The sequence below is a fragment of the Prionailurus viverrinus genome, chromosome A2 (genome assembly GCF_022837055.1).
Source record: "Prionailurus viverrinus isolate Anna chromosome A2, UM_Priviv_1.0, whole genome shotgun sequence".
NCBI classification, from domain to species: domain Eukaryota; kingdom Metazoa; phylum Chordata; class Mammalia; order Carnivora; family Felidae; genus Prionailurus; species Prionailurus viverrinus.
This window is the reverse complement of record NC_062562.1, coordinates 56,484,129-56,500,578: the sequence shown is the minus strand read 5'-3', so window position 1 is coordinate 56,500,578 and position 16,450 is coordinate 56,484,129. Positions and strand designations below refer to the sequence as shown.

Below are 16,450 nucleotides of genomic sequence, written 5' to 3'. Positions count from 1 at the left end.
TTTTAGCGGAAATTAAGAGTTGGCAGGTGCTGCTGCTCAACTCGTACTCATTTTAAGGAATCCTGAATCATGCTGAATCATAGCATTTTAGCTGGTCCTCCCTCAGGATACTTAATACTTTCTTATGGCTTTTTTCATCTTGCAAGATCTTCAAGGGCAAGGTTTGTCTGAACTAGTCACCTTTGTAACACATTGCTGAGCATAGTAGTGTTGGTAAGACTGACTACTGGAAGGGAGGAGGGAGAGAAAATACATTTCCAGGGGAAGGAAATGTAATAGGAGACTCTTTCTTCATATATGGTTGGCAGTTTATCTTCTGAGTGGGCTGCCTTTTTCCTTTCTTATTTTCAAACATCTCTAGTGAAATAGGTGTACCCAAGGGTAACCAGACAACACAAACTACTGTAGTTAAATTTCATCATAGACCTCTGGAGACAGAATGCCTCATGATCAGTCTGGCTTTGTTAATAATAATAGTCACTACAGAAAGCTGGATGTCGGGTGGAGAAGAGCCATTACCTGTTACTACTCCTAGAGCCTAGCAACAAAGACCATATTATGCTTCCATTCCTTCCACTTAAGTCTTTTGAAACCTACAGAAGATCATATGTTCACTATCTGTTTCACACCCACCCTCATTTTTCTTTTAACATTAGGAACATTCTGTCCCTGGGTCTATAATAAATATCAAACATTTTATGTAGCATTGTGGTTGGGATGATAAACAAAAATCAAGTCAAAAATATGAATTCATGGTTACTATGACAATTTAACTAATCTTCCTGGCATGATGCGGATGCACCCAGGGTGGACTTCCTCCATATAGCCTCTTGCATTGTACTGACTCACTGCTGGGGCTTAGGAAATCACTACTTAAGTGTCTGCAATTACCACACTAGTACTTACCTCAAGATATTATAAAGATTAATCAGGGGAAATCTATAAAGCTGTGTTAAGCTTCTTGGTAATAAAACCACAGAAGCACAAAACACTGTTTTATTATGGTAACTGGTATTAAAACTCAATACAGAAACTGCTGGGCAATTCGATCTTATTGGAAATGGGACCATCCCCTACTGAATTTTGAAATATTTTTACTTTAATCGTCTTGGTTAAAAACAGCTTAAAAATCATTGGTCCTTGAGATAGTTCACTCACTCTTTGATAATTGCTACCCTTTATTGAGCACTATGTTGCGTACAATCTGCTAAATGCGCTACAATGATCGAGTCAGCACTAGTGATTTGAAACCAGGTTTAATGCCTGATTCTCAACACCTGTGCTCTTCACAGCTTTGCCTCCTCATAAACATGATTTCAGAAGCCATACAGCCTGGGGACAGGGAGGATTCAGTGAGATGAAACTAAGGGCAAAGAACAGTTCCAGTCTTTGTAGCTACCCACGTGTACCCACTAATGCTACACACAAGGACCATTCATCAGTTTTAACATCTCAATAGATCTGTACAGTTAATTTCAAAGAAGATGGTCATTAAAGGAAAGAAAATTTCTGGGCTATACCAGCCAACAACATGGGCTGCACACCAACCTTGAGAAGCATATTAAGCTCAGTAGGAGACTATAGTCGCTTCAGGGCTTTTAGAGCTCGAGAGGCTGGGGACGCTTGTTTTTTTCCTGTTTGTAACAGAAGCCCTTCCAAAATGGTACACAAAATTCTCTAACATTTTAGTTCATATTCAGCAATTTAAATTGTTTGCATCCTGGAAAAGTATCTGACTACATAGCCAATCTTTCTTTGGAGAAGATACCAAATCTCAACTGAAGGCCATTCCTGAACTTGATAGCCCAGGCCAGATGGCTCTCCTGGCACTCCGTGTTACCCCTTAAGTCGCAGGGAATGTCACTCATCAGTGTGCTGAACAGTCACTAGGTGTGTTGTGAGGCAAAGAGGTCTCGGTGCCATCCCTTCGCCATCTTCACCCCCTCACCAGGTACTTTTCTGGGAGAAAGGGATGTTTGGGGGTTGGTGGTGGCGGTAGATGTTAGAGGTGAACACAGCAAGGCGTTCCAGGCTCTGCCGAGGCTCACATAAAAACCAGAACAAACCTCAGGGCCCGTGACCTTCAGCCACAGAAACTTCCGTCACTTAGCAACCAGGGCTCTTCCCAAACTGAGACGTGTGTATTAGGAAATGGGTCCTGGCTCCCAAAGCCAGAACGATCCAAAGGCCTAGCGGCAGACGCTTTTTTCTGAGCCCCAAAAGGGACCGGAATTTTCCCCGACCCCACGTTAATCACAGCCATTTCACTCAGACCCGCCCTCTGGCATCCCTCGTCGCCGGCTGCCGCGAAAGATCACCAAGGCCGGGACGGGGTCGCGAGGGGCCTGGAATTTAGCGGGAGGAGCCCAAGAACGGTCGGGGGCTGAGGCTCCAGGCGGGAAAGGCCGCGCGCGGAGCACGGCGGGAAAGACCGCGGCGCGCCGAGGTAGAAGCCCGCCCCGCCCCGCGCCGCGCTCAAGCTGGGCGGCCCTCCTCTGGGCGACTCTGATTGGACCGCGGAGCTCCGCGCGCTGATTGGCCGCGTGGGCGAGGCGGAGGAGAGCCGTGCGCAGCGGCGTGTGTGGGGCCGTGTGCAGACCCGCGTGTGGCGCAGGCAAGGACCCTGAAAATAAACAGCCGCTACCTTGCGAGCCGACTTCTCCGGGCCTGCGTCCGAGTCTCCGCCGCTGCGGGCCAGCTCAGACGCCGAAGGTGAGGGCCTGGAGTGGGGCCTGGGCTTGGGGGAGCCACGGTGAGGGCCCTGGCCGAGGCGGACGGAGAGGGTAGGGAGCGGTGAGGCGGAGATGGCGGCCGCACTCTGGCCTGCTCTGCTGCTGCGTCAGGCGGGAAACTCGGCTGCCACCGCTGCTTCAGGTTCAGGTTTCCGGCCTGCCGCAGTCGGACGACCCTTCCGCCCTTCCTTCCGTCTTGGGAAGCCGGGCCGCTGCGCGTCGGGGCCTCTTCTGCGGCCAAGGCCGCACCCCAGGCCGCAGCCTTAAAGCAGAGGAGGCCCAGGCCCGTGCGCCCTTGGGACTGAGGCCCTGAGACTTGAAGGGTCGTGGAATGCGGGAAGGAGGGTCGATTTGGCGGGAACTTATTGGAAGGTGGTTGTGGTGGGGAAAAGACCCTAGTGCAGATGGGGAGCGGGGGGGGGTTGGGTATTTATGCAGGCCATGTGCTGGGGTAGTGGGCCTGGCGGGCCATGTGCCAAGTGTTCTGATGGGCTTAGAAAAGGGTCATTGAAGACGCGCTTGCGGTTAGAGTGAGGGGATACCCTGCCAGAAGGTCTGAGAATGTTTGAAATTCTTACTGTCTATAGTTGATAGCTTCCCGATCCTTGAATTTTTATCGTCGTTCAAAGGCTAAATTACTTGTCTTACATGGCAATTCGAAAAGAGGCAGCTAGGTTTCGCTTTCCATGAATCAACGAAACACACATCGTTTCTTGGATTCATTAAACGAATATAATTTAATCTAAAAACGAGACGTGAAAGTTAATGAGCCAGCCCCCATCTAGATATTCCAAATGTGAAAACCTATTTTAGAACGACATAATTGCCCACATTTGGGTTTGGGTGTTGATTTTATTATGGGTAAGCATTATGCTTGTTGCCACATGTTAACCACATGGCCCCAGTCACAGGGCACTTCCAAAGGAAGTGACTGCATCTGGTATTGGGGAGCTATCTTAGAAAAAGAAAATATTGCTCAGTAGTCATTTGTGACTTGGGATAGTGTGTTTCAGTCATTCAGAAAGACAGAAAGTGTAAGAAGAATCTGGGTTGCTTTTTTCTTTTAAGGTAAACAGGGATTAATTTACAGCCTCCTCATACAAGTTTTTTTTAAAAAGGCTTTCCTTCTTTCCTGTCGTTTGACTCAGTTTTTGAGAGAAACATAACCAGTTAATTTCTGTATGGAAGAGTTACCTTAAGATAGCAACTTTGTTACTCTGTTGCTCAAGCGCTGATTGCATGTAAGGTTTTGAGGGTTTTTAAAAGATGCAGGAGATGACATTCCCACCTCTTAGGCTTTTTTTCCCCCTCTGCAAAGCAGTCATTTTCAAATACTTCCTTAAAAATTGCTCTGATCATGGCTTAATCACACCTGCAAATGCCACGTACTTAGGTGTGTACTCTGTTTAGGTTGTTGAGCCTGATTCTTGTCTACAAGGAGCTCTCTTGCACTGGAATATAAAAGGAATCATTTATTAGAGTCCCAAGGGCTGAATTAAGGACTTGAAAGTTTCTCCAAATTGCAACTCTTGGCAGTGGTGTTTTTTTTTTTAAAGCTATCCGTATGTTTGTGTACTTATCTGCATATGTCACATTAGAAAACTTGGATGAGTCTTAGCAACCCAAAGGTCCACATTTTCATGTTTGATAATGAGAGGTAATGATTTCAAACAAATGTGAAGTCTCTAAAATATTTTGAGCCAAATCAATGGAAGATCAAAGGGCATTTATTACACTAGCATTTGAACAACTGGAACAGGCAGAGTGATGTCTTCTTTACGGTATTATAAGTGGGTTTTGTGAATGGTTATATGTTTGGATTATTTTTACTGTTCTTTTTAAATCTAATAAAAATACCTGGTACCTACATCCTACATGGGAAGTTACCAAATTGGTGCTTAAAAGCAATGGAACCACAGTTTGACTAATTGGAACGATTGGTCTGTTGGCTAAGCACTTTACCACAAGAGAGAGTTTGCCTTTTTTTTTTTTTTTTTTTTTTTTGCAGGAGTGAGAGTTTTAAAAAATTGTTGGCTTCTTTCCTCTTCCTAGCCTCCTGACAGTAAGTGGAGAGCCAGAAGACTGATGCCAAGGCATCCTGGCCTGCTATGTGGAGAATGCTCTTTCCTTACTGTCTCACTTAATAGAACTCCTATTCTGGCAGTGTCAGATGCTGCTGCAGTAAGGGCATGCTACTGAGAATTCCAGTAAACTGTGCACCATTTTTATGTTGTTAAAAAACTGCTGGAATAATAAAGTGAGAGCTTGTGGCAACCAAAATGCAAGTTGTAAGTAGAATCTATTAATCAGTAGTATGAGAATGTAACATAGTGATCACCTGGAGTGGCTCCATTATTACAAATGAGGGTATTAACTAGGGAAATCAGGTGGTCAGTCTTTGGATCTGTAGTGACACTTTTTAAGTTCTACAAAGAGGTTTGAGAAAATCTGTCTTGGCTTAAAATTCAGGAAAGCTGTGTGATGGTATGCTGTGAATAAATTTGTGTATGGCTGTGTATTTTTAAAAAGCTATCAGTTCTAGTTTCGATTTATCTAAAGAGATAAGAATACAGAATACAAATACTTTTTGTATTAAAATTGACATGTTTTATGTGGTCTCAGTTCTTGAGCTTCCCTATCAGTAAAATGGGAACAAGAATGCATAACTTGCATAACTTGTAAGGATTGTAGATACTATGTTTATTAAGCTTTGAGCCGCAGTAGATATCTAGCTATTAAAACCTCCAAACCCTTTGTGGGTAATCAGAGCAGAAACCAGGATGAGAACCCAGAATCACTCCCACTGTTGCACTCTGGTCTCCATTATTCTGGCCGGAATGCAGGTAACTATACACAATGTAACTTCCTTCCATTCTGAGTTTTTTATTTGTCTTAAAACAGCCTGAAATGTTGCAGTACCATGTTGGAACACTGAACCACTTTATTAGAGAGTAGTGATGAATGAGTATATTCAGGGGGACAAAAGCTCCCCTATGGTCTGGATGCAGTTAGGGTTACATGGATGAGTCAGGGATAATCCTACATTTGAGGGAAATAACTAGAGATGCCGAAAATGTGAATATATACAGGTATATTAGGAAAGCAGTATAAAACAGGATGGCCAGGTCCCCATCATACCTTGTCACCCCCCCCCCCCCCCACTTAGCTGTCACTACCTATTTAAATGTATTTAAATGCAATTTATTCATTGCAACTCACATTGTTAGTCTTGAATTGTGTATTAAGATTTAAGTCATTTACTGGCTTTGTTCTTATTATAAAAAATGTGGAACAATTACATTGATGAAGACAAGTTAGTATTACGGTGTTTTGATACCAATTGTGAGATTTAAGCCTAGATGAGTGTAAAATAGACCTCTTAGTTACATATGGTCTTTCAGTGAATTTTCAGTCTTTTCAGACGATACCTTGACTGCATTATCCCTCCTGCTGCCTGGCATGACCTGTGCTCCTACACATCTTTAAGTGTGGTTTGTGTCATGAAAATTAGATACACAAAAATTAAAGTGGAAACACAACATTTCTGTTGTTGGGAATGTGAAGTCATTTGGTATTCACCCATTTTTCTTCGCTCTTCTCCATTCCATTGAGGAAGTAGACTTTATGAGATGGAAAACTTCATTATAAGCACAGTTTGCCCTATGCTAAGTCTGCTCTGTAGGCATTGCACTGAGTTCTAATCCACCTGTAAGCAATCTAACTTAATTGGAGGAAGAGTGGAAAGGAAGGAATAACTATGTAAACAGAGGACTTAAACCCTTAAAAGTGTTTTAAAATTGAACATCTGTTAAGCACAGGGCACCTGGTAACACCTCATCACTGATCAGTTTTCCCATCTTTTCCTAATACATCAAATTTCTGAGGTAACACAACAGGTGGTTAAACTGGGTTAAGGTGTTAACCCAGGCTTACCTATGGTCCCCAAATCTTTTTACTATGTGAAGATAACATAGGTGTAGAGATACCTAACAATGAGTTTTAGCAGCAAAAGGAGGAAAATACATGCGCTCTTTCTGCCTGGCAACAGTGAAAATAAGCATTTTGTCTTTTATCTTAAATTTGTAGATACGTTTTGTAGCATTCCATAAAATATTACTGAGGTCTAGTTGATTGAATTCTTGGAGTAATAGGATTTTGTTAGGTAATCTGAAATAAGCATTCTTGAATTTAGAGTTCATCCTTAATGAGTACATAATTTTAAAATACATTGTTACTCTAATGGTGCAATAATTCCCGTGATAGCAAGAATTTAGGTGTTTTATTGTTAGTACTTGGTTAGATTGGGTTGGGTCTGTACAAGAAACAGTTTGTTTCATTCAGCAAATGACTATTAGTTGCCCACCCTCCCCACCCCCCAGCTGTTAAAATACTGAATACAACTGCTACTAAAAGAATAATTATATGGGGTGTTGTGATGATTGAAAGGTGAAGTACTTGGTCTCTGCCCTCAAGGTAAGAGGCAATATGGTAGTGTCATCAGACAGATCCTAACAAAGTACCCTGGGTTAAACTAGGAAGGAGAGTTCCAAGCTGGGAGATGTGGTCAGATTCTTTTATAAGAGTTGGCATTTGAGCTGGCCCTTGAAGGTTGGAAAAGGTTGTGACAGGTGGAGGGAGCGGAGGCAGAACAGTGCTGCAAAATTGCAGCCAAGAGCAGTCATAGGCTGTGAGAATCACAGCCATGATTTTCAATTTTCTTACCTTACTGGCACTCCTTTTCATAGGGAATAGCATACAATTCTCTAAAGAACTTTTAACTCAATACATTTGCATATAAGATGGATATTAGGATGGGGACCTGCTCCTAGGATAAGTGGCGGGTCTCTAAAATGTAGTGGGGGTGGGTTGGTTTAATGTTAATGAAGAGACAAATATATCACAGGGGACTTAGTGAAAATACAGAACAGCTAATTGACTGCAATTGGCTTGGCTGAAGGGAGAAGAGGCAGGTTGCACACACGGAACCTAAACCCACTGAGAAGACCTTTAAAAAAGCCTGTGGCCTACTGATGATGGTCTTTGGGATATTAATGAAGTTAATGTTTCTTTTACCTTTTAAGATGTAGTATTAAGCCTTAATTTACTCCAGTGAACAAAATTATGTGAGACTGAAATTTGTTGATGGCAAAACAAATATTTAAAATTAGTTACATGTATAAAGTTGCATATCTGTTTTGTGGAATAGTTTAATTTCTGTCTAAATGAAGAAATACCTTTTTCCCTAAGTAATTTGTGGTTCATACAGCAATGATCACATTTTAACCAACTTTCAATTAGGAATTAGGGTAGGAGGAAGTAGAGCTTAGTGTTTAATCTTTTAATGTTACTTTAACTAATTGTCTTCTTTCCAGAAGTACTTTTCCTATCATTTCTTTTTCCTTAAGGATCTGGGTACCATGAAAAGAGAGATAAGGCAAAACGGAGAAACAGTTCATGAAAAATCTACGTGTAAATTAAATCTTGAGTCGTTTTTTAAACCGATATTTCTATACCAAAAGTAAACCTGAAATTTTTTACCTGTTGACTTTATTCCACTGATAAACACATGATGATTCATTATAATGCATTTCCTTTGTACTTTATTATGAAATAAACAAGGCCCTTTTAAAGTAGTAGTCTAAAGGGGAGATTACCTGGAACGATCATTTTTTTTTTAATTAGCATTGGAAATATATAGCATGTTGAATGTATAGGATTGTCATTTTCTGTAAAAACAGTCTTCTTTAAATATTAAATGATAACCTATTAAGGACTTTTCATATTGCCTAACTTACGTTGTAAAAGAACATGATCATTTCTGTGCAAAGAATTCATCGACAGCAGTAGTTAAATGTGCTCAAATTGGTCTGGCTGTAAACTGGAGAAGATCCAAAATGAAATGGGGATGGAGAGGAGGATGAGGTACCCTAAGCAGCTCTTTTCTGTGATCTTTTTATCTTATTTTGTTCTCTCTGGAAGCCAGGACCTCACATAATATTGAAGGCTAATACCAGTATAAGAAAGCAAATGTAATCTCAGATTTTCCAGTGGCTGTTTTCTTCTGGCTAGAAATGTACATTATGCATCTGAAACCACTAATGCTTAAGTATCCCATGCAGCTCCGCACCTGCCCTGCCCTTTTTTGTTAATGTGTTCATATGGCACGTGGCAAGAATTGATAGAAAGATCCCTTTTGAAAACTTATCCTGAATCTGATTGCAGAGACTTGGGATAAGTATTGAATTCTTTTGAATATTTGACAATGGAAACTTTTGAAACTGAAGTTCAGCTTAATTTTTAGTTACTATCTCTATAACTTGTGATGAACCAGTTAAAGAATGGGTGGAGGCTTTACGGTTTTGCTGTCATTTGATATTCGGTGCTGTGGTTGGTTTGGGTAATTCCACTGTCCAGTCAGTCTTGTTCCCTTGAAGCAATATGTTTTGCTAGACCATGGTCCTTAACGGTTGGCTTTGAGAGGGTAGTTAAAAAAAACTTTTTATACCATGGCTTGACACTGGAAATAAGGGTAAAAATGTTCAGATGTGGAAATGTAAAGGTTATTACATTGTTTTGAGCTGGGTTTTTTTTAACTACTTTCTGAGGAGTTTGTCCTGAAACATTCCATTCTTTTCCATTCTATTCCAGGAATAGCCCTTGCTTATTTTTAGATTGTTACATAAGAAGTATAAAATCCATTTGCTTTAGTGGGAGTTTTTCCCTTTTTTGTAAAAAAGTAGTACCCAATAAAGGAATCTATTGTGAAATTCCAAGTAGCGTTGTTTTAAATGTAAAACTGGGAAAACTTGGAGAGAATAGAAAAGAGAAAAAAGTGGTCCCAGTGCTTTAGGTGCTATTAGCACTTTGGTGTGCCTTTTTGTTGTTTTTCTAATATTTTTAACATACTGTACCTTCTAGAGATAAAATTTATGTCCTGCGTTTCTTCTAACATACCTGCTCTAAAGAGTCAGCAGGCAAGTGTTGCAGCACAACGGGGTGTTAGATACTAAAGTTACAGAGAGAAATTGTTTTTCTTTACCCCTCACTTTCAATCCATACTACAGCTCCATTGGTTTGAGCTTTTCTGATTTTATGACTATTAAATAACTTACAGTTGCCCAAAATAAAGTTTACTGGCTTGTAACCATGAAAATGTGTCCGTTAAGTTGGACCTCGCATGAGGTAGATGTTATTTCTAATAATGGATAATCATTGATATTAACTCTATAAATTCCATCACCCCCATCAATAACTGAATTAACATTTGTATTAATATATGCATAATCCTAATGGTTTTAAAGATCAAGAATTATATCAAAATATGTTTACATTTTTTTTCACTTTTAATATATTTCATAATAGGTGTATAATGCCCAAGTGTATAGTTGTGTGGCTGTTTTTCCTAACCAATGTATATTCTGGCTTCTTCCCCCCTAGAATAATTATCCAAAAATACACTAAAAGGGCAATAAAAGTTAAAGTAATTCCAAGTGGTTTAACATTGTCGTTTTTAATATTTTGAAGATCTAACTGCAGCCATGAGCAGCAATGAGTGTTTCAAGTGTGGACGATCTGGTCATTGGGCCCGGGAATGCCCTACTGGTGGAGGCCGTGGTCGTGGAATGAGAAGCCGTGGCAGAGGTGGTTTTACCTCGGATAGAGGTATTTTTGTCGAATAAAAAATTTTGAAGTACTTCAGTGTTTCTTAGTATCAAGACTGGTCTAATTAGTCAAATTCTTTTTGTTTCTGCCCAAAATAGGTTTCCAGTTTGTTTCCTCATCTCTTCCAGACATCTGTTATCGCTGTGGTGAGTCTGGTCATCTTGCCAAGGATTGTGATCTTCAAGAGGATGGTAAGTATTTAACACTTCCTTTTCATACCCTTCTAGAACTTGGAGCGGTGAGGATGTACTACTACTGCACGTAGCATTGGAAAGGACTTGCTACTTTTGAGATTTTGTATTGTATGGCTTAGAACAGCAATGTTAAGGTTTTATAGTCTTGGTCTGCTTCTTTTCCTTATTGTTGAAGCCTGCTATAACTGCGGTAGAGGTGGCCACATTGCCAAGGACTGCAAGGAGCCCAAGAGAGAGCGAGAGCAGTGCTGCTACAACTGTGGCAAACCAGGCCATCTGGCTCGTGACTGTGACCATGCTGATGAGCAGAAGTGCTATTCTTGTGGAGAATTTGGACACATTCAAAAAGACTGCACCAAAGTGAAGTGCTATAGGTAAGTTGTTAGGGTGTTACTGAAGGAAAGCTCATTGTAGAGATTATTTTAGAAGTGAGCTATAAATGGAAGGACCTTGTGGACCAGTACATTCAGTGAAAGTTGGTTGTGACCAGATGATAATGGTTTTAAGCATATATAACCAGCAGCCTATCTGTACATTAGTCACTATTCTACCATGATAATTTGTGGCTTATGGCTGCTGGACAACTTACACAAGTTGGGAATTTTTAATGTAAAAATTAATGTTATGCTGTAATTTGGTGTTTTCAGAGGCATTGGAGAAAACTAAATTTATAATTCGCATACACAGATCTGTTTTTGTTTTGTTTTTAATGTTTATTTTTGTGGGGGTGGCGCAGAGAGAAGGGAGAGAGGAAATCCCAAGCAGGGTCCGTACTGTTCACACACAGCCCAATGGTGGACTTGAAATCCCAAACCTAGAGATCATGGCCTAAGCCAAAGTTGGATGCTTAACTGACTGAGCCACTAAGGCACCTCCCCACCCCATCCACAAATCTTTTGTCCTGCAACCAGAAATCTTTGTGGTTGTGACATATAATGTACGTATTTAAAGTGTAAAATTTGGTAAGTTTTGATACGTACATACCAGTGAGATCTTAGGGATTAATTTGTATAAAGGTTCAACATCTTGGGGCACCTGGATGGCTCAGTTAGTGGAGCATGCGACTCTTGATTTTGAGGTTGTGAGTTTGAGCCCCATGTTTGATGTAGAGATTACTAAAAACTTTTTTAAAAAGGTAACAGCATTTTGCCCAGTGTTATTGTTGTGTTGGTTTTGATATTGGTGGATCTCTTACAGTGAAAATTTTTAATTTTAATGTAATGGCTTAGGCTGCACGATTGAGTACTTTGTTATCTAATTCCTCCTTTCTGCTCTTAGTTTAGGGGTTAATGAGACTGTTTTGAGGGGAAAAAATATGCTCCTTCACTTGTTAACTGCTTTTTGTTCAGTTAATTATTGCTTCACTATGGTTTTGTATTTTCTGAACACATTGTGAAAATTATCTTAATTTCTTTCTCTTCTTTTTATTTTTTTTGTAGGTGTGGTGAAACTGGTCATGTAGCCATCAATTGCAGCAAGACAAGTGAAGTCAACTGTTACCGCTGTGGCGAGTCAGGGCACCTTGCACGGGAATGCACGATTGAAGCCACAGCTTAATTATTTTCCTTTGTCGCCCCTCCTTTTTCTGATTGATGGTTGTATTATTTTCTCTGAATCCTCTTCACTGGCCAAAGGTTGGCAGATAGAGGCTACTCCCAGGCCAGTGAGCTTTACTTGCCGTGTAAAAGGAGGAAAGGGGTGGAAAAAAATCGACTTTCTGCATTTAACTACAAAAAAAAAGTTTATGTTTAGTTTGGTAGAGGTGTTATGTATAATGCTTTGTTAAAGAACCCCCTTTCCGCGCCACTGGTGAATAGGGATTGATGAATGGGAAGAGTTGAGTCAGACCAGTAAGCCCGTTCTGGGTTTCTTGGATATGTTCCCATGTAGGAGGTAAAAACAATTCTGGAAGTATCTATGAGCTTCCATAAATAACTTTAATTTTAGCATAATGATGGCCTTGGATTGTCTGACCTCAGTAGCTATTAAGTAACATCAAGTAACATCTGTATCAGGCCCTACATAGAACATACAGTTGAGTGGGAGTAAACAAAATAAAAAGACAAACGTGTGTTAATGGCTGTGCAAGAAAGATCGGGATAAAGGCCTAAACAGGAACAACTTCATCACAGCGTTGATGCTGGATATACATAAGGTGATGACAAAGGTTTAGAACACATTTTTTTCAAAGACTAAATCTAAAACCCAGAGTAAACATCTAAGCTCAGAGTTAGCATAATTTGGAGTTATTCAGGAATTGCAGAGAAATGCATTTTCACAGAAATCAAGATGTTATTTTTGTATACTATATCACTTAGACAACTGTGTTTCATTTGCTGTAATCAGTTTTTAAAAGTCAGATGGAAAAAGCAACTGAAGTCCTAGAAAATAGAAATGTAATTTTAAACTATCCAATAAAGCTGGAGGAGGAAGGGGAGTTTGACTAAAGTTCTTTTTGTTTGTTTCAAATTTTCATTAATGTATATAGTGCAAAATGCCATATTAAAGAGGGGAATGTGGAGGACTAAAAGCTGACAGTTTGGACTTTTCTTTGTGTACTAAGTCACGTCTTAGTAATGAAAAATACCTGTTATAAGGAAGCATAGGCTTTAGCTATTTAGGTGTCCGTTTGCGAAGATGTAAAAGTTTTATTTCTCTTTGGAACCCATTATATTGCTGTCCTTGAGCTCTGGTGTTCACTCTCAATAGTTTTAATGCCATTGTTGTTATGTTTTTATTTTTTATTTTTATTTTTGAGAGTGAGCAAGTGGGGGAGGGGCAGAGAGACACAGAATCTGAAGCAGGCTTCAGGCTCTGAGCTGCCAGCACAGAGCCCCACGTGGGGCTTGAACCCACAAACTGCGAGATCATGACCTGAGCCAAAGTCAGACGCTCAACCAATTGAACCACCCAGGTGCCCCCATTGTTCTGTTTTAGCATTTAATAGTTTTCCTGGGCTTCACAAGGATCTGAAATGTTAGATTGTTTTTTCTAGGATTTGATCTAGAGTTGAGGTGGACCTTAGAAATCATTTGGTTTAAGGAACTCACTTTGTACATGACTTACTGGAAACTTGGTTGAAAAATGTATGGCTATCTAGAGCCTAGAACCTAACTCCAGTATCCTTCCCACCTTGTGTCCTCTTCTTTTTTTGTTCCCCACTCCCCATAAGCTAACTATAGTTAGTGGCTTATGCCTTCCTGACTTAGTTTGTTTTTCCCCTCCATGTGATTCTTCGCATTGGATGTATTGTGAATTTTCATCCTCATGTGATATATATCATTGCACGATTAAGATGTTGGTGCCTCAGCCATGCTATGCTAATTCCTACTTTGTCAAATTAACAGTCAAAAGCAGGCAAAAAAAAGCGAAGTCCTGTTGTGTAGGTCTATTCACTTACGAATACAAGCTTACAAGTTCCTTTTTCATTTGATATTTTTACTGAGCAAATGTATATCTCAGATGTTAACTAAGCAGCATCTTGATAATTTTTCTTTCTACTGCAAATAAACAGTGTAAGGGAAGACCTGTTTTCAAGGGGATCACTGTTAAATGTAGTTAAATTCAGGTTTGGGGGTGGTGCACACGGGGCTATTTTCCTATGAGGTTTCTGGCCTCGAGTTAAAAAACCCAGCAAGTGAGATACTTAGAACTGCTTTGCTTTACACAACTGTTCTTTGTGTTGCGTTTGTAGTACCTAGCAGCCTTTTGTTCCAAGCTCTTTGATAAACATAACTGAGGGCCTGTTCACAGGCCACATAAGTGTTCTTTCATAAGATAGCATTTTGTTGCATTGACCTTGATGATTGAGCAAGTACAACATGAAAATTCTAGGGAAATTCACTTAGCTATGCTGGAAGCCAATGAGCTGTTCCTGTAACAATTAATGGTTTGTTATAAGAGTGGGTTTTAAGCAACTTTTTTTAGGTGTATTTATTTTGAGAGAGCATGCACATGTGGGGGAGTGGGGAGAAGAGAGAATCCCAAGCAGGCTCCAGGCTGAAGCTCAGACCCTGATGTGGGACTTGATTTCCTGAACTTAGGAGGTCATGTTCTGAGCCGAAATCAAGAGTCGATGCTTAAACTGACTGACTCCCCCCCCCCCCCCCGGCCCCCTGGTTTTAAGCAACTTTTAAAAAACTTTTCGGACCGTAATTAACATTCCCTTGATTGGCGAATGGTTCTTTCAAAAGTGAGGTTTGCTTGGGGATTTAGCAGCTTTCACCTTTGGTTAAGAAAACTTGAATTCTTCCTCTGGGGGATCTGGTCTAGGAAGAAACTAATCCTCCGTTTCTAGAATACTGACTGAGATTCCTATCCTTGCAGGCTAGATAAAAAGGTCAAGGATTTCTCTTGTGACAAAGGGTTGAGGGGATGATGGAAAGATTAGTGAAGGTACTACAGTGAGTTTTTCATTGTGTAACGTAAAATTTCATCTTAGCATCCTCATGGAATTTTGCTACCTTTTTGCCTACTTCTGGAATGGCTGTTTCTCTTCAGCTTCTTGAAGCTGGTTCATCAGTGACTTAAATGAAGTGGATCAGATGGCAAGCTTTTGCCTACAAACTTATTTTGAAGAAGTTAAAAGAATAATCTGTACACTTAGGGGCCCCTGGCTGGCTCAGTCGGTAGAACCTGCAACTTTTGATCTTGAATTCAAGATCAAGCCCCACAGTGGGCTTAGAGCTTACATTAAAAAAAAAACAAAAAAAACATTGAACACTTTATACTCCCCACCTAGATTTAACAGCAAACATTTGCTGAGCCATTTGAAAATAAGTTGGTACACCTGACACTTACCTCTTATTGTGGCTTACATGTCCTAAGAACTAAGATGTTCTCTCTCAATCACAAGGATTGCAATCCATTATCATACTTAGAAAATTTGACCTTATTTCTCTAGTGCCATCTGATCCTTAATAAAATAATTCAAACAGTGCCGGTTGTACCAAAATCAACATCGCCAGGTTTTCCAAACTGGATCGAGTCAGGGTATGTAAGTTGTGTTTGGTTGATAAGTTTATTTAGACTCTCTTCATCTGACAGTTCCCTACCTTTCCCCCTCATAACCATGGGTTTTTGGTTTGTTTTTGAAGAGACCAGAGCAGTTTTCTTGAATGTCCTGTATTTACTAATTATTTTTTCTTCCTGGTGTCACCTTATTTATGTCTTCTATTTTTCCTGCTGTAGAGTCCTGATTATTAGGTTCAGCTTGAACTTGTTTTGGCACGAATGTTTTAAAAGTATGTAATGTTGCATTTCATTAGTTTTACTTTTGATACAGACCTTTATCGATCGTTTAAGACTACTATTTTTTCATTGCTGTGATACGTGTTTCTCTTGAAAATTTAGTAATCGGTCTCCATCCCCAGTATCTTTTCACGTAATGCTTTTAGCACGTATTATCCCTTGTTCAGATGTTGCTTTGAGTTCATAAATTTGTTGTGCAATTGCTAGGGATGTAGAATGTAATCTCACTAGCTCAGCAAAGCCAGGTTATACCCAGAATGATGCCGGCTACCCCAAACCATAGGTTCTTCATAAATGTTAAGTATCTCTAAAAAAGCCACAAAAGGAAAAGTTGGTTTTCTTGATATAAATTATAGTCCCATTTTTGTTGAAGTTGTGGGAACAAAACTTCTAGAAGAAGCATATGTGTGTGTGTATGTATGTATATATATACATATACATATATATATATATATGATTTTTCATGTTAAATGTTACATGAAACCTGTTTTTAATAGCGATTCTAGAGTCGGGGTCAGATGCTTGGGTTTTCTAATCATAGAGTATGAGACATTTTTCTCTGGGAAGTGTAGTGGTCCACCTAGCTTGAGGTAGAAAGCTTATTTAATAACC

At 40.0% G+C, this 16,450-nt stretch overlaps 1 protein-coding gene across 4 annotated transcripts; it reads left to right on the top strand.

Moving 5' to 3' along the window:
- The first annotated feature begins 2,553 nt into the window (after window positions 1-2,553).
- Window positions 2,554-13,118, top strand: CNBP (CCHC-type zinc finger nucleic acid binding protein). 4 transcript variants are annotated; one of them, XM_047850686.1, is made up of 5 exons: window positions 2,554-2,712; window positions 10,257-10,373; window positions 10,493-10,585; window positions 10,764-10,962; window positions 12,028-13,118. In XM_047850686.1, exons 2-5 carry the CDS (start codon window positions 10,271-10,273, stop codon window positions 12,143-12,145), a joined length of 513 nt encoding a protein of 170 aa, XP_047706642.1. In that variant the 5' UTR covers window positions 2,554-2,712; window positions 10,257-10,270; the 3' UTR covers window positions 12,146-13,118. The 4 variants fall into 4 exon arrangements, with proteins under 4 accessions (XP_047706642.1, XP_047706641.1, XP_047706640.1 ...); XM_047850685.1 differs by having other exon boundaries at window positions 10,761-10,962; XM_047850684.1 differs by having other exon boundaries at window positions 10,257-10,394.
- Window positions 13,119-16,450: the final 3,332 nt, after the last annotated feature.

Excerpts from the sequence above, each read along its gene's own strand:
- CNBP (XM_047850682.1), top strand. The coding sequence starts at position 10,271 with ATGAGCAGCAATGAGTGTTTCAAGTGTGGACGATCTGGTCATTGGGCC. Across the intron at positions 10,395-10,492 it reads TGGTTTTACCTCGGATAGAG|GTTTCCAGTTTGTTTCCTCA; the intron begins GTATTTTTGTCG and ends TGCCCAAAATAG. Across the intron at positions 10,586-10,760 it reads TTGTGATCTTCAAGAGGATG|AAGCCTGCTATAACTGCGGT; the intron begins GTAAGTATTTAA and ends TCCTTATTGTTG.